This window comes from Anopheles arabiensis, chromosome 2 (genome assembly GCF_016920715.1).
Source record: "Anopheles arabiensis isolate DONGOLA chromosome 2, AaraD3, whole genome shotgun sequence".
In the NCBI taxonomy this organism is placed as follows: domain Eukaryota; kingdom Metazoa; phylum Arthropoda; class Insecta; order Diptera; family Culicidae; genus Anopheles; species Anopheles arabiensis.
The window spans coordinates 86,318,144-86,341,168 of NC_053517.1; the positions used below are offsets into that span (position 1 = coordinate 86,318,144).

Consider the following 23,025-nt stretch of genomic DNA (forward strand, 5'->3'; position numbering starts at 1 on the left):
GCCGTTCAAGCTTAAAGCTCATTACGCTAACGCTTTGTTCCAGTCAATTGCAACAATTCGGAGGAATTGGAAAGCAATGAAGATTAAAGCATCAGTCAAGCTCGGCAAGCGCTAATGATAGACAGCAAATAGACGTTCGGTTTAGGGTACGAATTAAATCATTACAAGGGCATTGCTTTTGGAAGCAAACCCAGTTTATCCCGGTGCGAAAATCAAACTCTGCATTCCAACACACGCAACGCAGTGGATGTGCAAATTCAGCCAAGGCTAACCCGCACCCGAAGGGCATGTGAAATTGTGCCGTTGTCCTCAAAATCACTACTCTACCCGGGTGCGTGCCAGCCGGGCTTGGACGCACTTGACGCACTTCTTTGCATGGGTAAGCAGCAACTTCAGACAGACCAGCGACCAGTAAACTATCGCCCACAAATGCCACACTTGCGCAAGTGCTCTAATCCCGCCGCTTCACAAAAGAGTTGAGGAAAAGGTGTCCTCAAGGTGCACCGCACCGACAAAACCATCGTCACCCGATATGCTCGAGCGGCACCAGCACCCCCGGTGGAGTAACAATAAGCAACAGCAGCAGCAGTGCACAATAGCGTACCGAGCGATCATGATGATGATGACAGTTTTCCGGTGTCTTCCCATTTTGCAAAACGGAGCCCAAGCGAGAAGCCCGACTCTTCCCCCGGACGGAAAATGAGGCAAGTATTCGTACCCCGAGGAAAGACGAGCGTACGTCTCGAGTGTTCGGTTTCAGTTGCGCACGAGACAGCGACCAAAAGCAGACAACTCCAACAACCTTGCCCACGGTGGCTCGCTTTATCGGTGGCCAAAGAGTGTGATTCCTTTATCGGTAAAAAAACGAGTAATTCTGGCCAGCAAACGTTACCCAAAACCAACGTCCTTTCCGTCTAACAGTGTCTCTCGTGTAGTGTGTGTTGTTTTAGTTGTGCAGGTTTTTTTGTTGTGTGTGGTACGTAATGAGACACCGAGCGTGGGGTACATTGTTGGCCGGGTTGACCGGCTTGCTGCTCGTACTGGCCATGCCCGATCGGATTGCAGCCGACCTGATGGGTGACATTCAGCAGGGGTTGAAAACGACCGGCAAACTGTTCGGCATCAACACGATTGCCGACGTGGCCGACCTGGTGGCGAAGGGGTTTGCCACACGCCGCGGCACGCAGGAACCGCAGCGGCCGGCGGCCCAAGCCACCGACAGCGTCGGTGTCGTTGATGGACTGCTCGGCCAGACGCCCTCCATGATGACCATCATGATGAAGCTGCTCGGGCTGGATGGTAGCCAGCTCGGTGCAATGCTGGTCAACGGTATCGTGTTCCTGGCACACATCGTAAGGCACACAGACACCACTCCCTCTGTAAGCGACTGTTGTAATACCTTTTCTCCTGCATTTTCGCCCGTCTGTAGATTGGGACAAATTTGGGTGCCTTCCGGTCACCGTCCCTCGGTGACACCGCATCGGCAAACGCTCAAAACAGTTCCCCATTATTCCCCTCCTTTCCAACGGCCTCACCGCTGACGGGCGAATCGGAACCATCGCAAAGCAACGAGAGCCAACAGTCTGGCACGAACAGCAACCCGCTCGACTGGCTGTTGCGCAATCCGTCCAAGCGGTTCCGTGTGCTGCTGGACCAGGTCAAGAATACCGATCTGGCGGAACGGTTGGATCGCGAGATGGACCAGCTCGACCGGTACGCCCCAGAGGACACCGACTGCATCCGGTTGTTGATGTGCAAGGTGAAACCCTTCATCTGGAAGATGCAGAACGTCGTGCGGGACACCGTACTGTCAAAGGGTCCGGGTCCATCGGGCGGTGACAGCGAACAGACATCAGACAACCATGCGGCACCAAACGGGGAAGAGATACTGAAAGGCATACACGCCAATCTACCGTCTGAGGCAGAATTCCAGCGGCAGAGCAAACTTTGCGAGCAACAGTTTCGCCACTGCCGACGTCTGCTCGGGTAGGGGAAGCTGGTTGCGGGGAAGGACGCGTGCTGCGATGTGTCGTGTGTTACATGAACGTTCAAACAATCCGTTATGGTGTGGTGAGTTGTTGGGTCTGGTTGCAGCAACCGTGCACAATGGAAGTAATAATCACTAAAAGGTTCATTGTGGTGAGGTGTACGAAAAATGGGAGGTTTACAGTACAGTGAGCAGCGGGTAATTGTCGACAAGCATAATTTGAGCGGTTATTTCTATGATGATAGTATGTGCAATCTAACGAATATTTGTGTAAAAATATGATAAAAGTTGTAAATGATGAGTAATGAAAAACAAAGTACAATGTGGCTGGTGGATTTTAACTTAAATAAATATGATAAAAGAGGATTTTTTGCTCCGAACGTAGCTACAAAATAAATAATTAAGCATGGCTCTAACATATAAAGAATCATCATTACACTAAAAAATTTCAGTTTAAATGTTCATCATTTTAACAATCCAATAGCAATATCCAATAACTCCAGGGTGCTAGCAAATGTGTTTTTAAGGACAATACAATTCCCAGCAGTCTCTCGAATCCCAGTGAAACCGATTTTAAGCCCTTGCCGTTCTGCTCTGCTACCTGAAACGGATAACAAATTCATACAATCCTAGAGCCTATACTAAGCTCCTATCAGTCCATAAGATTTTCCTGATACTCAACCGATCTTGGAATTGATCTTGGATGCTTACTGGTCCTGACTTGAATGCTTACTGGCATACTTGGAACTGATACTGAACCCGTACAGATCTTGGCACATATCTCATGCTACACTATGGTATACACACCCAACCCATATTGTTCCTGGAACTGATATTGAACCCATACTGATCCGGAAATTAATATTATATCCATCCATCCTGGAACTGTAACTAAATTTATTCCAATTCAAGAACTGTACCCGTAAATGTCTCATTCAAAGAACGAAACGTGAACCTATCCTACTGCAAAAACCGATGCAATACGTAAGCTGAACCAGCAACTGATTCCGTTACTGTTTGATGAACTATATTGAGAAGAAGCTATCTCAAACAATTCTAGGTAGAAATTAGCCTGATTTAAATAGCCAGGAAGTATTTTCAATTGGAAATAAATGTTAAAATGCCATTGAATTCCATTATGTTACTTTTTTTTCTCCTGTATTTTAGATTTTTATACAATTTGTTCGCTTATGCACATATTTTTAAAAAAAATTATTTAAATCAATCTACAAATTCGATTTCAACCAAATTCTCTCAAACAAAACGAACAAAACTGTCTATCATATGTGCCATCAAATTAAGTGACCCAAAAATGCAGCAAATTTAAGATTACGTGCAACAAATCCCATCTCTATCTTTGGATCAATTTAATTTAAGCTTGTATATGCACGCATTCCTCACAAATTCTGCTTTGCTGTCTAATTACTGGCAAAGCACATCGCAAACGATTATTGATTTCGCGTTAATCCCTATTTCCGCATCCTGTGTGTACGGACTAGATCGAACGGGGATTATAGCACGCATAGAGAGAAAAAAAAACACGCCGCTAAATACGCCATGGCTCGCTAATTACCATTAATCATCTACCGATAACAACGGGCCAGCCGATCCAACGAACCGATGCAATCTATCAGCATTACACGAATTAATGCGTGTCAATTGCATTGCGAAGTCCAAGCGCCCGCTTTCGACCTGCCCACTCCAGCACGTCGCATGGTCCATTGTGCACTTTCATTAATATTCTCTACATTTCAACCCCTTGCATCGTACAGCATTCGTGTGTATTGTTTGCCTGTTGCTTACCTTTATACCTGCTAATTTGTAATGTCGGCATATCGGCCGAAGACGTTCCATCTTTGAGAGTTGGGCAGGGGTTTTTTTAAATAATATTTCCCATCGTTTCTACATTCGATATGCAATCTCACGTCGATTACATGCATATCAAGGATCGCCACATTAGAGGTGAATTAATCATCTTCACATGAGAGCCTCACTACTGCCCTCCGGAGCGGTGGTGCATCTTGTCAGCCTTAAGCTGCCCAAGGAACAGCGCACCAAAGCATCCTGTGCACGCGTGGAAAGAATGTAGCGAAGCGGAAATCTTGAAACGGGACATTCATTTGCAAGCATAAATCATTGCCACATTTTCTTTACCGTGGTCATTCTTGTTTGTATTTTTTTATTTTATTTTAAGTATTTATTTGAGACTTGTGTCTTTAGGACCATTCAGCTCTTCAGGGTTGATGCTTTGAATATTTTTTTAGGGCAAAATGGAAATTGCTGCGACGAACTTTAATAATTATTCTGTTCAAAAGCATCATTTCTTAAAAAAATCACCTTTTGAAATACTATCGTAATTTAATAACACTTAAACTCAAACGTTACAGCAATCTGACTAAACCAAAAAACCAAAAGCTAATCCTCGAAACTAATCAAACTGAAACATTTTACAAACTTTTTTGGAATTTTACTCCCAGAATTATATAAAAAGACCTCTCATCATTAAGACAAACAATTGTAAAAACATAGCTAAAATCATTCATTTAAAATTTTGAGTAGTTTAAACCAATGTACCTTCCCTAAACTACCACCCCAAACAGAAATGCATTTCACATTCCTGCACATTCCACATTCCTCCGTCGTACAATGACGATTAAAGCGTACCATAAATGCCGAAAGGACATCTCCTTCCCCTTCTCATTAGCACCGCAACATCAGAGCATGTGTGATCCATGACCCGCCGCGCTTGCAAACACCGTGCCTCATTCCCTCGGCATGACCACCCCTTTAACCCCTTTAGCTGGGTACTGCAATAACCGTACGAAATCGTAGCGGTTGCTCCAGAGTTCGCTCGAGTCGCCCGAGTTCGACACACTGCGACTAAAGGAAGGGAAAGGAAACCTTACCACCTGGGACTGCAAAAATCGCACAAGAGCATTAGCAGAAGATGACGACCGACCGTCGGTTTACCATCCCTTTTCATCCGCGTGCCGACGCTATGCCGTACACGCTGGAGGGGTTTTTTTGGGGAGGGAAAACAAATTACATGTTTCTGCAGCCGTTTGTTTTAAAATGCATTCACAGCCACATACACACACACTACCGCTACGTGTAGTGTAAAACCAAAGCTAAAAGCAACTGTAAACACACACGCACAGACAGACTCCCACCGAGGCACACGCTGTCCCTGCTAACGGATGCGCAGCGGCAGTACGCGGCCCAGCACGGAGCCCGACTCTGCTCACTTTCGCATGCATTTCAAATTAATCTTCCCGCGGGGGCTGCCCTTATTCTGAGGTTGCATCTTTTCCTGTTCGTTTTTTGGGCACTTTTTTTCTACTTTTACACTGCTCACACATCCTCATCCTTCTTGTTGTGGAAAACATTAAAACATATGTTTTTTTTTCCTGCTCTTTTCGGCAGCCTTAGTTTCGTGGCCCTTTTCGCGCCCACTTTCGTACGCCAGCGAAGGGACCCACGATGCATGTGTTTTTAATTCATTTTCTCCCCCGTTCTTTTTTTTTTTCGTTGCTCGCCATCCATACCAGAAGCATAAACGGACGGCGGTGCCATAAAACAATCGCGCGATGCAGCTTTTTGGCAAACGGTGCTGCAAAGACAAAAAGGCTTTCATTCATAATGTTTGGTTCGCTCTTTTGCTTCGTTTCTGTTTTCGCTGCCCTTGCCGTTTAACGGTATCGGGGGCCAGGCTTACACTCCATAGGGGGGATTAACCCCCTGCCGATGTGTGTCAAATCGCTTTTCGCTCCCTCCAGAGACGATTTCTGGCTCTTTTTTTTTTTTGTTGCTTTATAACTATGCTGCAGCGTCATCGACTGCGCTTGAACAATAACCAAAGCGAACGAGAAAACTCAATCCACCGGCTAAACCGTTGGCAAATCCTGATTCTACATTTTTTCTTCTTGCAAGTGATTGTAGTGTTGTTCGGGAGGGTTGCTTTGTACGCTGGCTGGATTATTTATGTGCATACATTACATCTGCTCACTCGTCCCACATTTGGGCGCAATGGGCCGAGCGCATCCATCGCACCAAAGGGAAGGTTGTGTCATTTTCCAACGCGCCGTGCTGGCCCATCGCTGGCTGATGGAGCGTCTTTTTCTTTGATTTCACTCACACAACTCTTCGCTGCACTTTCGCACGATTAACAGTTCAGAGAAAAGACGGAGAGTCGATCAAAGCAAAGCAAAGCAAAAGGGCAAGCAAACGCGGGCTTGCCTTCCGGGTTAGTTGTGTGACGCGAGCGCTCTGCGTGTTATCCTTTTTAGCTGTTGCGGTGGGTTTGTGGGGAGCATGCATTGCGGGGACGATAATTATGATGATGATGCGTTTCTGCCGGCCACTTTTACCATGTCCTTTTCGAGCGATCCCGTTATGATTTTAGGGTTTCTTCGGATCGTTGTGAAAGTTTTTCACGATCATTATTCCCCGCGGTTGTGGTTGTTTTTAGAGCTTTTGTTTGCTTTTGTTTTGTGGGTCAACGAAAATTAAATGCGTACCTTCGTGTGATGCACATTTTTGACGGGAGTTTGCTCTTTGCAATTTATATCCTACTCTACACCCTTTTTGTGTCGCTTGGTGCGGAAGCTATCAGTTGTAGAATTTAAGACAACGCGAGGATTGTAGCAACAGCAGCAGCAGCAGCAGCACAAAAAAATGGTGTAATTTTGAAAGATGTTTACCCATTAGTGTAAATTGCAAAACCTTATTACCCCTTTCTGGCGTGAATCGTTTCTTCGATTCGAGGCGTGAAATGGCAATTCATGGCTCGCATTATTCTTCATTTGAACATATGATTGAAACATTACCCTTTTGATGTAATAAGTAATAAATATACTGGTATTAAAAAATCGCACAAAAATCCCTTTCACTGTATTAAGGCACACAATTATAAACGTTTATATGCCCGTTCCTTGATCAGCATACATTATGTTACACACGCACACACCTCATAAACCCTGCAGCTGCGAGGCAACACTGTTGTCACACACAACAAAACTGCAAACAAATGTACAAGCAAAACCAAAAAGCATAAATCGAGCTGCCTTACCTTAACATAACATTGCCGCTGAGTTGCCCTTGCTGCTGCAAAACGGGGAGTGCTGCAGCGCTGCACTGTCGCGCGGCACTGTATGCTGCCCTTATGCACCGTCGTATCACCTACAAAAGATGAAAGGAAAAACAAGGGAGCGTGGTTAGGAATGGGCAATGTCTAAAAAAGGAGGTAATTAAAACCGTACCGCACAGCGTACGGTGGACGAAACGAGCGGCAGCAGGTGCAGTCTGTATACACAATTCCTTTGGTGCTTTGATTTTTCCGAAAGGAAAAACCCTGAAGAATGGTAAGTCGGGAAGGAATTGTAGCACGACTGCTTCGAAAGGGGAGAGTCTAGAGATTTGGTACGATGTTGATACAATGATGCAATTGCACTGTAGATCAGATGCCTTGCTGTGCACTTCGAGCAAGGGAAAACGTGAACAGCATGAGTACGATTCGAAAAGGAAAGTTTAACCACATAGATGATGTTGCAATATCAACATCATCATCATCATCATTGTACCTAGATTGATGAATCACATGCTTCAGCCATATTTTGTGACAAAATTAAATAACTTTATTCTCTCGAGAAGTTTGACACATTCCACCTAAAGCGCTGCTCCGAAATGAAACGCTTTTCCGGGTAAAAACTCATTTTCTCCGTACTATAACTTTAAACAAAAAGGCAATAATTTTCCCTCGAATCGCCAAGGAAGCAAAAAAGCTGAAAATAATCCCTGAACAAATTCAATTAAATGGCTCGCGGCGCTTCCACCGCGGGCACCGGGCAAAATCTATACAGCCCGCGTCAGCGCTCAATGTCAGATTTCGATGTCATGTGGCCGTCCTCTCCCCTCCCGCGTTACACCGCCCTGTTTGTCAATAGCAAAACCATAGGGCACGAGCCAATGCCGAGCAGATGAAAAGTACGAAATAAAAACATTGCGTGTTGCTGCTCCACCCAAACGATGATGATGATGAGCATGCTTTCACTATGCTTCACCAAACGGGAACACAGGCGCGCGCGGGCGACACTGCCAGACAGATGTAATAAATGCACGGAATGGAACCGTAGAGGGCCGCCGTCCCTGAGAGAAGCGTAGGATGGGAGGGGGAAAAAGTAAGTAAATCAAGTGTCAATCACGAAGCCGGGGCCCGCTTTGGCATCGTTATTGCGGCGTTTCGCCTTTTGGCGCTTTGCCGTGTTGTCACGATTTGGACAACCCCACGGCATTGGGGGTAAAAAAGTTTTCCGCGTAATATCATTTACTTTATTTATTTTGTTCGTTTCTTTTCTGTGTTTTTTTCTTCTATATTCCAAAGTGACTAAGCTGAAAAGTTGTCCATCCCACGTGAACAAATGTCCGCTCAATTTTTGGTGGAAATATATATCGCTTTGTTTTTTTGTAGGATGGGTGTGTGTGATTTTACCAGAAACTTGAGCTTATTTCTGCAAATGTCATCGAAAGCTGCTTGACTGATAGCGGATTCTCCGTATCGATTCGATTGCTGATTGGATTGGCTTTCCTAGGAGATCAGGGTAAATGGGCAAAGTTTAGTACCGTTGGGCTGTGCAAACGATCGACAGGATAAATGAGTTTGAAGCGGTTAATAATCGAGATGGAAAGTTATAGATGGAATTTGAAAACTCCTTTGAATATTCCAGTTTCCTGTGTTGCATTTAAATCCGAAAGCTTCATTTCACAGAAGAAAAAACCAGGCAGGCAGGCACAGCGTCCCACCAAATAGTGTTACAACGCTACAACCCTTCATATCAAGATCTACTCCACGCGTACAATATCGCCCATAAATCCGGCCCAGATATCTCCCATTCAAAATCGCTGTGCATGGAAATTAATGCCTTCTATTAAGTGCAATCAAAGCCAAACCATCGAAATCGCCCCCAGCATCCCTACTGTCCAGGACCAGTTTGTACCGTACGGTGTCCATAATTCAGTCACTCGGACCAACCGTATCACTCGGTCCGGGATAGCTAAACTGTGGTAGCATTTCTTCAAAACGCACCCCGATCGGAAGCTCATTTGATTATCTATAATAAGCTGCTGCGGTACCCCGCCTCTCGCCCCGATTGGGTTGGAATTAATATCGGACTGTGCAGTGCAGTGTCCATGCTTCTAATTCATCAGCTGACTGTGACACACATTCAACTGTACGGCCGGGAGGATACAGTGCGGTCGTAGGGAGAAGCCGAACGCGGTGCATGTGTGGCGCACTCGTGCACTCATTAATCTCCCACCAGGGTGACAAACTGAACGGGTTTGACCTCCCCACAAAAGCCCGCCTAAAGTTAACCCGCCGGCAAGTACGCGCTGGAAGGATGCACTCACCAGCTGCAACGGGGCACTGCAAGTTAGCGGACCGATTCGGTTGTCATTAGCATCGCAGCGAGCAGTCGGTGTAAAGTCGGATGCACCCAACACAGGACAGTCGATGGGACGGATAAAACCCAGCAGTGGAGGGCTTGAGTGCAGTTCCGCATTGCCGATTCGCTGGACATTCGCTGGATAGTGCGAGCCACTTGACTGCTGCGCGCCCGTACACTGTGCGATCGGGTGGCTACGTGAAAGTGATATATGATGCTGTACTGGGAGTACGTATTTTCGGCTGCCCCATTTCTGGAGTTCGCTTGTTGTGGCGAGATTTATTACCGCACAACTACACGAACAACACTGTTCATGGGGGGAAGTGGCAGCACTACTGCAATAGGATTGCAATGGTGGGAATTGGCGGCGAAGAAAGGAGCAAGGATCTTGCGCCGACCGATGTTACAGTACACATGCTGGTTCGGTGCAGTACAGGGTGCATCGATGGTGAAATTGGTGATTTATAGTAATGTATGTATGTAATTCCAGTCCAAAAGACCAAACAACATGGAAATTAATTAATCATATTTGTGCTGTGTTATTAGCATGTGAATAATCGAATAAGCGTTTGTGTGTTTTTTGTAAACGAAAAAAGTATAATAATAATGAACCTGCAATATCTTCCAAACAATACCACAACTCTTCACTAAACACCCTATACCAACACGAGCTTAGCATCCAATCACATCTACCCACCGAAAGTACAAGCACAAGTATCCTTTCGGCAAAATGTTTGGTCACATGTTCGCAACGCAACAACGCTTTGCACCAGCAGCGGCCGGCCAAATTCCACCAAAATCCCATCTCCCATGGCAAATGCAGTCGGCAGCTTCGTTTGATGTACGGTGACGGTCCTGTCTCGGGACAGCGTGATACACTCGACGAAGAAATTCATTTCACGATGTTTCCGGACCGCAATCACGTACCTCGTTGCACACAGCAAACAAACAAAAAAAAAGAAATCGCTTCCAGGAAAGCATTTACAGGGACGCTTACCTGTAGCCGTCAACCTGCCGATAGGAGATGATAAATTGAAATCCCTGTCCACGTTGGTGGAATATAATGCGAAATATGCAGCTCAATTTTCAGAACTACTTCGTTTGGGTTCGCAGGAGTTATCTTTTTTAAGGAAAGGGAACGGGATAAAGCAAGCATTTAATTGAACGAAGCTTTTGATGATGCTAATTAAATGGTTCTGGATTAATCGTGTACAGTCACCAGCGTACACCAGCGGTTGAACATGCATTACAATTGATCGCAATTCCGTATGATCGATAGCCAGATCACGTACGAACTCAAGGGGGACATTCCGAATATCGTTCTGTGGGCAATTGCATGAGCGATGCAATTACTTGGCTGTGTTGTACCTATTTTCTACACTCTTATGAGTAAATTATGATCAACCAGAAGCATACATTCATTTCATTTGTGAAGGACATATGCCATACCATTATATAACTGTTCTATAGAGATAAGCCTCAAAACATTGAACAATTAATACCAAACGAAAGGTTATATTACTCTCCAACTATTTACACTTCTATGTACAATAATACAGAGAACATTTTTAAATTACTGCGTCGTTAAAGGTTGACGTAAAAAATAACCAAAAACGCATTGTTGATGTAGTTTTCAAACGAAACGAAGCAATGCAATTTCGATTGTTGATTGAAATTTGACTTCACCACACCAAAATCGATGGAATTACACTACACTCTTCTTGATCTTTTTATCCTCAAATACACCCATAACGCATAACAACGCAGTCACTCGAAGCAAAATTAGCACCTGGGACAAGTTTGTTGCATAAGTACTTTCAGCAGTTATTAGGGCTGTCACGCATAAGAGCTTACTCAACTGCTCCACTCCTTTTTTGGCTCATCTTTCTTTTCAAACACAGCTATGAAAAGAAAATAACCGACTCGTTATGGATGTTGGTTTTCTCACAGATCACAGTTCTGTCACTCATGTCTTTCGCTTATTAAACCATCAACATCAAAGATGATCCTCTCATTCGCCTTTCATTCAACCTTTGCATTCCTTTGCCGAAACCTTGACACACATCGTGAGGGGACTGTACAGTACCCAAATGCCCACCATAGCAACTTTCTCTGCCCATATTGTTCGAGGTATGTATGCAAATATAAACTAACTCCGCATCTAGTTTTTGCCACCGCTGCTGCACTGCTTAGCATATCCTTGCACCGCTAATGAACAGGCTGCACTCCAGGCTGCAAGTGTTTTTGCGCATCCTCTTAATGTGTTTTGCTTTTGTGTTTGTGAACGGTTGGCAGTGTAGCGGAACACAAGATGTGTTCACACGCTAACTTTAACCCGGGCCGGCACCTTCTATTCATGTATTCGCCACTGCTAGTGCAGCTTTGGAAAAAAGGTCAAGTACGTTTCTTCTACCATTCCTAACGAATCCAGAGAAAACTAGGCAAAAGTGAAAGCCTCACACACAGGACGGGCCCGAGTGCTTGAGGAAACATAACAAGATTGGCAAAAGAGGCTGGTGCTACATCTTCCAATCCTTCCGCACTCTGCTGCACATTCCGGCGATTTATTTGTCCGCCGTGTGTTTTGATGTGTTACGTTAATGTATTCATTAGGATCTTCCAGGCGAGATGCGGTCGAGGCAAAAAAATAACAAAACCCAAGGGAAGCAAACGATGGTGAATATGCTAATTATTCGTTAGAAGCGCACTACACTCAACTCATCCGAACTAGTGTTTTTTTCACCCGTTTCGCTCTTAAACTGGGCGCGAATGTAGGTTAACTTCAACTTCACATTAAACCATCTCCTCCCAACAGGCACAGCGGCGCGCATTTATGTGTGTGTGTGCGTGTGTGAGCAAAAGCTAACACCCTTGTCTGCCGAATTCACAATTCGCCGCCCGTCGGATAGGAAACATTTTATTCAATCATGTCACTTGGCTCTTCGGGCTCACGCTCGTCAGAACCGCAGTTGCGCGCCGTAAAGTCGCAGCGCTCTAATTACTTATCCAAACTATGGCACGCGGAAGTCGTAATTAATGCTAGAAAAGGCTTCCGAGACGATGCGTCTAAATTAAATTTTTCCAACGTTTCCTTTTTTATTCATCATGTTCAGTGCTGTTTTGAGCGAACCGGATGTTATCTTAAGCATTTAGAAGACAAATTTATGGCACCGTTTTGCTCGGCGTGTTTGTTTGTTTTTTTTTTTTTTGAGACGCAGTGAATGTAAGGAATTGGTATGTAATTTAATTAAAAATTACAATACAATAGAATGAACCAAAGGCAATCACCCTTCATTTAGGGGTTTAATTGTATTCTCTTGAAAGTAGAAGATTGGGTAATTTTAAATGTTATGAAACTTTACACAGTAAACAACAAGTTTGTTACGTTCCCATGTTCTATCAATATTCTATTACAATTCGTCGAATGACACACTTATCAAAAGGAGCCTATCGTCATCCAACCAATGTGCAAGCGATACACATCGCGCTTAAATGATTTGTCGAACCGCACAACCGCACAAAAACATCTTGTATTTCGCTCCATCGAAAAAAGACAAGTGGGCACCTCTCACACCACAACAAAAGTGTGTACGTGAGTGTGTGTGTGTGTGTGTGTGTTTTCTTGAGAAACATCTCATCTCACTTAACACCGTCAATTTTGGTGTTCGGGCACCCCACGTCCCTGGGTTGTGAGACGACGGATGAGTCTCCTTTTCTTTCCCATTCTACTTGCGCCCACTAAACGATGTTTGAAAGATCGTAGATGTGTGTGTTTTTTTTTCGTCTCACTCTCCCAGTCCCATCCCATCCCATTGCGACACTTTCGTAAGCACCGTTTAAGTGTACCTTCGATGACAAACGCTTCCAAGCCGCAAGCACATTTCCACCAGCAGAGGGTTTGAGGAAAGCGAAGCGAAAGCGGGAAACGAAAACTTTGACATTATTGTACGCCAAAGTTTGCTTTCTCACGTGACCTGGCATAAATTTCACCCCGAACCAGACACGTTTAGCTGCCCGTCCATCCTGGCAACCGGTGGCACTTCCGAAGCGATGAAACGATTTCAAGTATCGGAACCCGAATCGCTTGACGCCGATACTCACTCGCAAACGGGGCACGATAATCGGGCACCTGGACCGGATGTGAATATTTTGCTTTTCACCTCTTACAGGCTTCCCAAAAAATACGCACACACACATACGTGTAAGATTTTCTCGAATACACACTTTCTAACGATTTGAAGCCATTCGAGGGACGCCTTCGATGATGGGTGACACATTTCAAGTGGTTCTCGGTGTGCAGCAGTAAATGGGAAACCGAAATTGGTATATGCTTTACCAGCCCGCAACCGGAACGTGTGCGGAAGCATTGTTGTTTGACGGATTTGAAGAGCAAGCAAGCCGGAATTTGGTTACACAAATTTTGACCACAGTTTTGCATTTTGGTTTTTATTCTTGCTTTGTGTGTTTGTGCTGAAAACAGCGACAAGTGCTTTCCATGTAACGATGAAGTCACTTCCAAAATTAATTTAATATTCAAAACTCAACAGTAAAACGCTGTCGCCCGCACAAATCTGCGTTTCGGTACCTTAATTTTCCGACTAATTTGCAAATTGTTCCTTGGGAAAAGAGAGAGAGAGAGAGAGAGAGAGAGAGAGAGAGAGAAAAAACGCTCTTTATTTATACAAACCATTCAACCACATACACAGCTTAAACGGCATAATGGAGCTTTCGGCCCGTGTGCTTTGCGTAAGGGGAGTGAGTGCTGAGCCATCATCAAATTCACACAACTCTAAAGTGTATTTACCCTCATTCATATTCATGCCCATGATAAGCGGTCGGGTGCACCACCCAGTCACACATGAGCCCCCATTATGTCGTACTCACTTTACCTCAAAAAAGCGGAACATTTATCCATCGCTTGTCGCCAGTCCCTTGCCGGTGGTAAATTTAAGCTTTCATCCTTTGCAAGGTTAACTATTTTGGGGCCAGTGATGATTTTTGATTTTTTTTATTGTGGTTGTACAATATGTCTCTCTTTTTTCCTTTTCTTACATATTTTTACAGCTCCCCCAACAAAAAAAAAATCCCAAAACAGATGCACATGAACAAGAGCGTATAAAAATAAACCAAGTTCCTTCAACGCGCCCGAAAGTATGCACAAGTAAACACACTTTATCATCACTGCCATTCATAAATGTGCTCGCCTTACTTTGCGCAGGAAACCATGGAGCCTTGTGTTCTCGTACCCGGGTCGGTTGCTATGCTCTTTCACGTTAATCTATCTCCCGAGCAACTGGTTGCTCGGAATCCAATCAGTCACGGTAGGTTCATGAGAGCCAAAAAGCCACCAAACTGGGGTGAGGGAAGGAAGGGTGCAAAACGATTCCCATTTTTTTCTCCAGCCCCCGCTTGTAAGGATCGTGATTGTGTGTTTTTGGGGTAAAATTTGGCATCCACTCCATCACAGAGCTGATTTGTTTTCCATTCCTCGCTAGCACTCGTTCTATTATTCGCAGGTCGCGTGATACTTAACCGTCGGGAAATAAGCTTTCTGAAGCATTTCAAGGAGTACACTCATTCAGCGGGATGACTTTTGTGAGCATTTTGTTATGCTTCAATCGCAAAACGTTTCAATCATTCAATGCTCATTACATATTCTTTAGCACAGATATCGCACATGTATTTGTTATGTTCATGTATTGCCACGTCCCACACAAAAGAAGATGTTAACTTATTTCATCTTTATTTAAGATAGAACACAAAACATCTCGAAAAACCTATAAATACTGTATAAACCTTCAAACGTACAGCTTTCACCACACGGTTGGTCGATTAATGTTGCAAAAGAGATGAACGATGAATCATCCCGCTGCTTTATTGCCTGACCATCCTCATTCGCCGCAAATGCCAGATGAATGATGTCAATGATGATGTCAGATTGGCTTGCAGACAAAAATGCAAACGAAAATCATCGATCAAATCACAGTGGAATTTTACCTGATCGTAAAAAAATACAGTTAAATATTTCTAAGATGTAATCTTTGTCAAAATGAATAGTTTCTTTGAGATGAGTATTTGGACGGTTCCGTCATATTCCATACATTTTATATCTCTTCAATATGAATAATTTACAAGTATTTTACTGCAAACTACTGGTATTTTTTTTTTCAAACATCTAAATTTCCACAAAGTTTTTTAAAGGTCTTTAAACACATTGTTTATTCACCTACACAAAATGTGCCAGAAAAACACAAATATTCTTTTGTTTCAACTCCATCTCACATTACACAAATTTTGCAACCATCCATTGTCAGACGCTACATTTAATGGAAAATGAAAACCACACCATTCGTAACCGTTATTTTGCTGTGAAAAGTAGGAAGCAAACAGCAGTAAAAAGGCTTTCATGCCCGTGCTCTCATTATTGTCTTAAACAAACAGCAGTGAGAGCTTTCTGATTGTAGTTTTCATTCCATTGTCGTTCTACACATTACATCGCAGCCGCAGGGACAGGGACATGGGCGGTACACGATGGCGATGGAAATAAGCCTGCAGCCAATTACGACCTGATTGGAAATTTTCATCAACCACGGAGAATGCGAAATGAAAACAAAACCATACATACCCGCCGGTATGCCACATTCATTCCACCAGGCTATGGAAAACGTTAAGATGGTAGAGAGTGGGACCAGAAAAGAGCAGACAACAGCGTCCGTAGGGGATTGCAGAAAACAAAACCATTCTCCAAGTACCAGTTACATTTGGCCGGTTGGTTCTATTTTACTTGCCGCGAGTGAAAGTTGATCACTGCAGATGGGAGAGAGAGAAAAAACAAAGACTTTATACAAGTATTTCAGCTCATCTCTTTCCCGATTCTGCGACCAGGCTAGCTAATTAAACCTGTGCACTCCCCACGTGTCCTGTACCCCTCCCCTCCCTCCTTCCGAATGAAGCTTTCAACCAGAATGTCCTGTGGTACTACTACCGGCAAACATCGACCGAGGACATTTCGGGTCACCACCACAGGACTGCCCTGTGGTTTACCTGTGGCACCGAACTGCACCCCAAATTGCATCCGTTTTACAGCATCCTGGCCTGGGGAAGACAAACAAGCAGGAAGTTTGGTTCAGTGTGTGTATGTGTGTTGAGGATTCGATGCTTCGAGCTGTTTTCGATCGCGGTGATACTTCCAAACTAACACTACCAGCATCAGTTGGTCCTCTTCCAAATGATGATTAAATCGCAAAAAAACACACACACAACGCTGCCACTACGCGATGAAATCCTCTCGTACCGGTTTGCACTACCAAGTAAATATTTTGTATTTCAACAGTTTATACATCATTTCGTACGACACACAGTAATTACTTGGAACACAAAACCCCATTTCGGATTAAGATACTAGAATACTATGAATAGTGATAGTTTGTGTAAGAGAGAAAAAGATAGAGAGAGAAAGATAGAGAGAGAGAGTATACTATGCCAATAAGAGAAAGATTTTGGCACGGATTACAACTACACAGAATGCTGGCCCACCGTTAGGATTATAACGAACAAGGAAGATGTTCTTCAGTTAACAGCTCTTTCCGTGATTGTACCAGCTTCAAATAAATCGTAGTAAGTGCTACAGTGAGATAAGTTCTGTCTTCGAACTTGTATCTTCAATTTACTAAGAACAAACCATCCTATAAAGAAGGCGTTGTACACCGAGCCATTAGCAATGTTGCAGTACCATTGACAATCGAACGGAAAGCACACAAACTGATAGCATTGTACAGATGAAACTGGTTTGAAATTTACTTGCCAAGACACAATACAGTCCAAGCGCCATCGCTTTCGGCACACTCGACTCGACAAAGACTCCAAAGTCGCTTTCGGCCAAAGACAAACACAGCTTGCCGCTTGCGAAACGCCTCAAGCTTGAAGCAGCCCGAAACCAAAGCGATGAATTGGAAAAGTTTATCGTTCCATTCCCGTTTATTTGCCGATGCTTTATGAGCTTTTCGAAATTAATCTCTTCCCAAAAGACACTCCCCAGACACAAGGGAAGTAAGTGATTTTATTGTCCCGTGGGGTTGTCTCCCGATCCTCGTTTCCTATCGGCGAATGAAACAATCGCGTCATCAACAGCGATTGTTGTGCGCTATCGATAAAGCTGTTTGACAACCGCACTGCACTGTACTGTGTTTCATCGCTCGCATTCGCTTCATTTTGTGGAAAAATCCTCCTTTACCGAAGGTATTGAGTGGTTTGTGTGGAGTAACTTTTTTAATTCATTCGCTTCAATTCAATCGCTTTCATTCGCGATCAATTGTTTATCGCAGCGTTTACCCCGCGCTTTCCCTCGAAAAGAAAGATAAAAATCGATTAAACCAGTTGATAAAATTGAGCTTACAGCAAACCCTCTTGACTCATTTACGAAAGGCCGGTAATTTCACACGGCACACCATCATCTGCAACGTACATTGATGGAGTACACAACTGCCGCTAAAACTGATCGTAAGATCGTGATGTTGTACGTGCTGCATGTACTAGTTAATAGCTTCTCTTTCAAAGTTATCGTACCGAAACTAGGATAACCTTTTATGTCGTACATGAGGCCGGTGTGCTGTTCGACGGTTTGATGACTCACGTTTTAGCTACATGTTAATAGCCATTAATCGTTACATACAACGCGTTTTGGCGATCTTGGGAGATGAATTATGGCGCGTAGTAAGATGCTTCATTCGGAGTTTAGGCCAATCGTTTCACTAAAGGCTGTAAGTGTTTTACAATCGCGTGTTTCAAGTCGATCGATGTGTTGTACAAGCTTAAAACAGATTAAACATATTTGTATATGCTGCTTAAACTTATTGTAAGAAAACAACAAAAACTAATAAATTTTGCAACAAAACATTTTGCAAATTTTGCAACAAATTATTGTGATGATACATGAGACCAAATGCATGTAACAGCTGACGAGTTATTTAAATTCCAATATCTTTTCCTCCAACAAAACCGATAGCATTCTACGAAACAACGATCAAACAGACTAAACTGAACCTTTCTGTACTCACACAAACACACACATACTCACACATTCCGGTCGATTGCAAGGATCGAATTCCAGGTGGCTTTGCGGTGCGGTTTTTCTGGCTTGTGTTTCATTACCGATTCTCCCTTTTTTACCCCCTCAGGCAGGGTTTGGGTTTACCTTGTACGTATCAGCCAAACAACAGCATCAACAACAACAGGCAGGTTCGGACGAGCTTTCGAAGGTTAATTACACGCGTCGATTAAAGCAAGCAGCGCATTAAAAGTGATGCGTTTAAGAGGAGATTCCCTAGGACGGCAAGGGACGGCCAACCGTCGGTGGTCTTGTAAAGGACTGTGTATCAAAGTGTGCGCTACGATCATGTTCCAGCAGGTAGTATTTAAACAGGTAGTATTAGTGAGGATTCGTTGCTTGCACCAAATCGTAGGATAAGGAATTGGAATTATTGAATTGAGTCAATTTTGAACTTTTACTAGTCGAAACAAAATCATCTTTTTTAAAGGTTCATTTACAGGAAAAAAAACGAAATGATGATATTTTGATAACTTCACGTGTAACTGAAGCATTTAGGGAATAATGATACTGTAAAAATAAAGCCATCAAAAAACATAACGAACATTTGTTACCATCGCACCTAATTTCCTGATGGCGGCCTTATCAGGCGCTTTCTCTGCACCTAAAAGATCAAACTTCGCAACTGCCTTAAAAAAACGACGTGCTCGCACACATCGACCCTAACTGTGAATGATCTCATGTCATCCGGCGAATCAAAAGTCTTATCTCGCCAACACCCTATACTTTGCGCACATTAATAAGATCATCGTCCACCCGAGCGATGATTAATCACTCAAACTTCACCCCGCCAGCAGGGACGGAGAAAAGAAAATACGCGCTCACACACCGAACACCGAAAATGCCAAAAATGCCTCTGTAGGCACCGACCAACGGAGGAGAAAAATTGCAGCTCATTTACCGGGACACGGTCACCGTGGTAACGAAGCAGAAGACTGGCGAAAAAAAACTGCGAGCACCATTCCAGAACCATCACCACCACCATCTACCAAAGCTTTGTAAATCGTAGTGGAAACGGTTTGAAATAAAAAAAAAAGAAACGAAGTAAACTCTTCGAAAAGATCTTCAAAAACGTCCAACGCTCCGGGCAGCAGCAGCAGCAGCAGCGAAAAAAAAGGTGAAACAACTCGCAACTTAGCAGAACGAACTGACTTGCAGCTCTGCGTTGGGTGTAGGCTTTTTTGTTGTTGTGTTCCTGCTCCATCAACTATTGGCTGTTGCAAAAGCTTCTGTGTAGCTGCAGACGCACCTGCCCTTTACACCCTGGTTTGTGAAGAAAAATTCTGCCCGCTGCTCCGAGAAAAAACTCTGCCTAACACTGTGTAAGAAACGAAGCAGACACACACACACACGTACGGATATTGAGAGCCCATTCCTTCCCAGTCCAGACGGGGGCAATTTCTTTTTCCCATGCCTCGGGAAGCGCTCCCTCGAACCTCCTCCGCAATGGCGCGCGGTACGATGATGATGCTCCGGTTTTTCCTCTCCAAGATAGCAGGCGATTACTTCGGGCGCTTCGATTATAGGAGCCGCCTCTTTGCCGATATTTCGACACGCTTCCGTCAGCACGGTTAGCTGCTCAGCCAGGCCCAGCCGCCCAGTGTGCCCGTGGCGTTGGTTGGTTGTAAAATTGATTTTCCATCCTCTCAAATCTCATCAAGTCTGGCTTTGGTGTGTATGTGGCTGAGCCGCTACACGCCCTGCACGGTGGCGGTACACTCGAGGTTTGCACTTTATTAAGGAGAACTCTTCAACACGCTTTACGACGTCTGCCAGCCCATGGCGAAAAGAAGTATCTTTATCCGCGCTGTGTATGGGTTGTGTTGCAGTTGTGGAAAGCTGAAAGCATGGTGCGAGGTAGAATTGAGACTTTAACCGACACTCTTCAGTAAGACTGTGACAAGAAAGTACATTTTGATTCCGAAATAGCTTCAAATTTTATGAAATAAACGATTTTGTTGTTGAAAAATGGTGTGGGCAGAAACCTAAGAAGCAACTACGTCAAGATTCTTTTTCACGATCATGTCATGCCCCATCCGATCAACGTAATCAAAGATCGATCTCGCTACACTATACAAACACACTCAACGGTCTCAGTACTCTTGCAACAGAAAACAGAAGCTTCCCTTACTCATATTCTACACCTTCCAACTCAATGCCAACAGTGCCGGTCGAGATTGAATCGAGAAGATTTTTCCTTTCAATTCAGCCTTAAACCACGATGACCTAGGCAGCGGGGCCTCTTAAGCTGACGCGAATGATGAAGAAAAATGAAGCAAATCTCTTAATAGCCCCGTCCGGCATTGGAAGTCAACATTAAAAGAAAGGCACCGCCCGAAACGAGCCGCGAACGGATGGCAACACGCAGCTGCGGCTGGCCGCCGATTTGAATCGATCGATCCATCGATCGGTTTCGAACAGCGGCAAGGAAAAGCAGAGTGGAATCGCATCGAATCGCTGCTGCTGCTGCCGCTGCTGCTGCACGTTGTTCTCGCTGTTGAAGTATTAGCGATTTATGGTCAGCTTACGAGGCCGGAATGAGCTTTGCTCATGACGTCGGGTGCTGGGCACGACAAGCAGGAGATTCTGTACTACTTCTCCTAGGTGACTTGTGAAGATGTGCGCACAAAAAAGTGCAGAAAAACAATCTCGACAGTAAATAAAAGAAGATCCTGGGTTGGAAGCCGTTCTCCGAGAAGTAGTAGGATATTAGGGATTGATAAGTTAGTAGAAGTTGGTTGAGCTGGTAGGCTTTAGAAATTTGAGAAGCGATTTAAAATAGATATTTTTGAATGAAACAGAGTAAATTTCAATCATTTTTTGTAAATTTCAATAAATGTCGTTTTTTCCAAATTCTTAGCTATGAAAAAGGTATTTACTTTGTGGGTTTTTATTGTACTTTAAGAGGGACGAACGATAAAACACACAGAAAGGACAAATCAAAGATATTAACTTCAATACTTTACGATAGATTAAAAATGTGTACACGAAAATCTCTACAAAATACTGTATTTAACCACCCACAAAACCTTTCAACTAACACATCCAAACAGGTCAATGACTAACATGGAGCAGAAGAATTAAAACCCCCAAGTAAATGCATTTAGCGAGCCCATTTTTCATCATCAGTTTCGATTTGGCCAATTGCCAGCGTGCACCGAAGCGATCTGAACCCGATCGGGACTAAAAGCTTCACCCATCCCCCCTGATGGGCGTCACATTGATGCACCGTGTGGTTTATGCACCACAGCAAAGGGTAGGAATCAGTGGCGGTTAACATGTTCTCCGGTGGCAGCAGTATCTAAGCTTTCGCGTTGAGAGCATCGAGAATCGTGAATGTCATATTTGTAGTGCAAAAGGAAGCAAACGTTGAGGGAAGAGGGAGTATTATACCGTCTCAAGACGATCGCCTAACAGTGCACGACGATGTTGTGTAATTAGCAGAATTCGCGGGGTTGCCCCCGCGGTGGTGCAAACTAACGTGAAAGAAATAAATCCAAATAAAAGCTTGCTGTGTCTGTTTGGGGAAGCATTTGCTTCTCTGCATCCCACTGCATACGCTTTCATGTTGTTTGCTGCTGTTGCTGAGGATGATGATGATGCGTGCAGTGCAATGGCTTGAGGATTTTGGGGAGGTCCCTAACCAGTAAAGAAAGAAACGAAAAATCCCATCCCCGCTTTCAAAGAGCGCGCAAGCAATTGGCTGTGAATTCAATTTTCTAAACAGTAATTACCGGTACTTACCGCATGGCAGTGCCTCTTAAATGGTTGCACCGGTTGGAAGGAGGGATAGCGTGACATAATCGTGTAGTTTTGCAAATGCACGAACCGATCGTGATTTTGGGTGGCAATATTTTGCAGAACATAATTACATCGTGCCAGCGCGGAGGCAAGTCGTTGTTACAGTTTTTGCATCGTGTTGGGAAATACAATATCGTCGTTTTTCGTTTCCACACCGCAGTCTGGAGTTGCGCAGTTGGGCAAAGGTTTACGTAAAGGAAGTACAAATGCTTGCTATAAAAATGCCAATAATCAAATATGGTAAGCACTTGGAGCAGTGGAGCTTGCAACTATTTTATTTCGGCCTATATTCGGTAATGCTTATTTGGGTAGGGCGGGAGAGAAAAGTAGGCAATATTGTTGAGCACAATTGTTTTGTATTCTTATGCAATCATGACAAAATGCGAGCAAAAGCTAATTTAAATAGAGATTTTGGTGTTTGATGTTTTTTTTTAAATGATCACCAACACCATCATTGTCTAATTTATAGTTCATTTATTTTATTTGTAATCCATGGTAATTGAAGACATATACAACTAACAAAGGATTGAATCATATTTTAAAGCAGTTCAAGCCGTTATTGGAAAATTGCAAGCAAACTGTTGAAATTTGAGTGCACAAATCGACGAAACCAATTGAAGAGCGAATTGATTTAGAATTATATGCTTGACATGGTTTTCTAAATCAACTTGATAAAGCAGTAAAATTAACTA

The 23,025-nt window shown here is 43.8% G+C and overlaps 2 protein-coding genes across 3 annotated transcripts in view; one reads left to right on the forward strand and one right to left on the reverse strand.

Annotated features, from left to right (window-relative positions):
• The window catches only part of LOC120908753 (tensin-4-like), a 64,593-nt gene that overhangs the window by 37,243 nt on the left and 4,325 nt on the right, over positions 1-23,025 (reverse strand). For both annotated transcript variants that reach the window (XM_040320084.1, XM_040320083.1), the window contains exon 3: positions 7,056-7,165. The gene's annotated coding sequence lies outside the window, so the exon portion shown is untranslated. The remainder of the gene's footprint in view (positions 1-7,055; positions 7,166-23,025) is intronic.
• On the forward strand, positions 682-2,578 carry LOC120908755. The gene is made up of 2 exons (XM_040320088.1): positions 682-1,352; positions 1,430-2,578. Exons 1-2 carry the CDS (start codon positions 984-986, stop codon positions 1,988-1,990), a joined length of 930 nt encoding a protein of 309 aa, XP_040176022.1. The 5' UTR covers positions 682-983; the 3' UTR covers positions 1,991-2,578.

Bases quoted from the DNA above. Each gene is read 5' to 3' on its own strand.
- LOC120908755 (XM_040320088.1), top strand. From the start codon at position 984: ATGAGACACCGAGCGTGGGGTACATTGTTGGCCGGGTTGACCGGCTTG. The intron at 1,353-1,429 runs GTAAGGCACACA...GCCCGTCTGTAG, and splicing joins TCGTGTTCCTGGCACACATC to ATTGGGACAAATTTGGGTGC.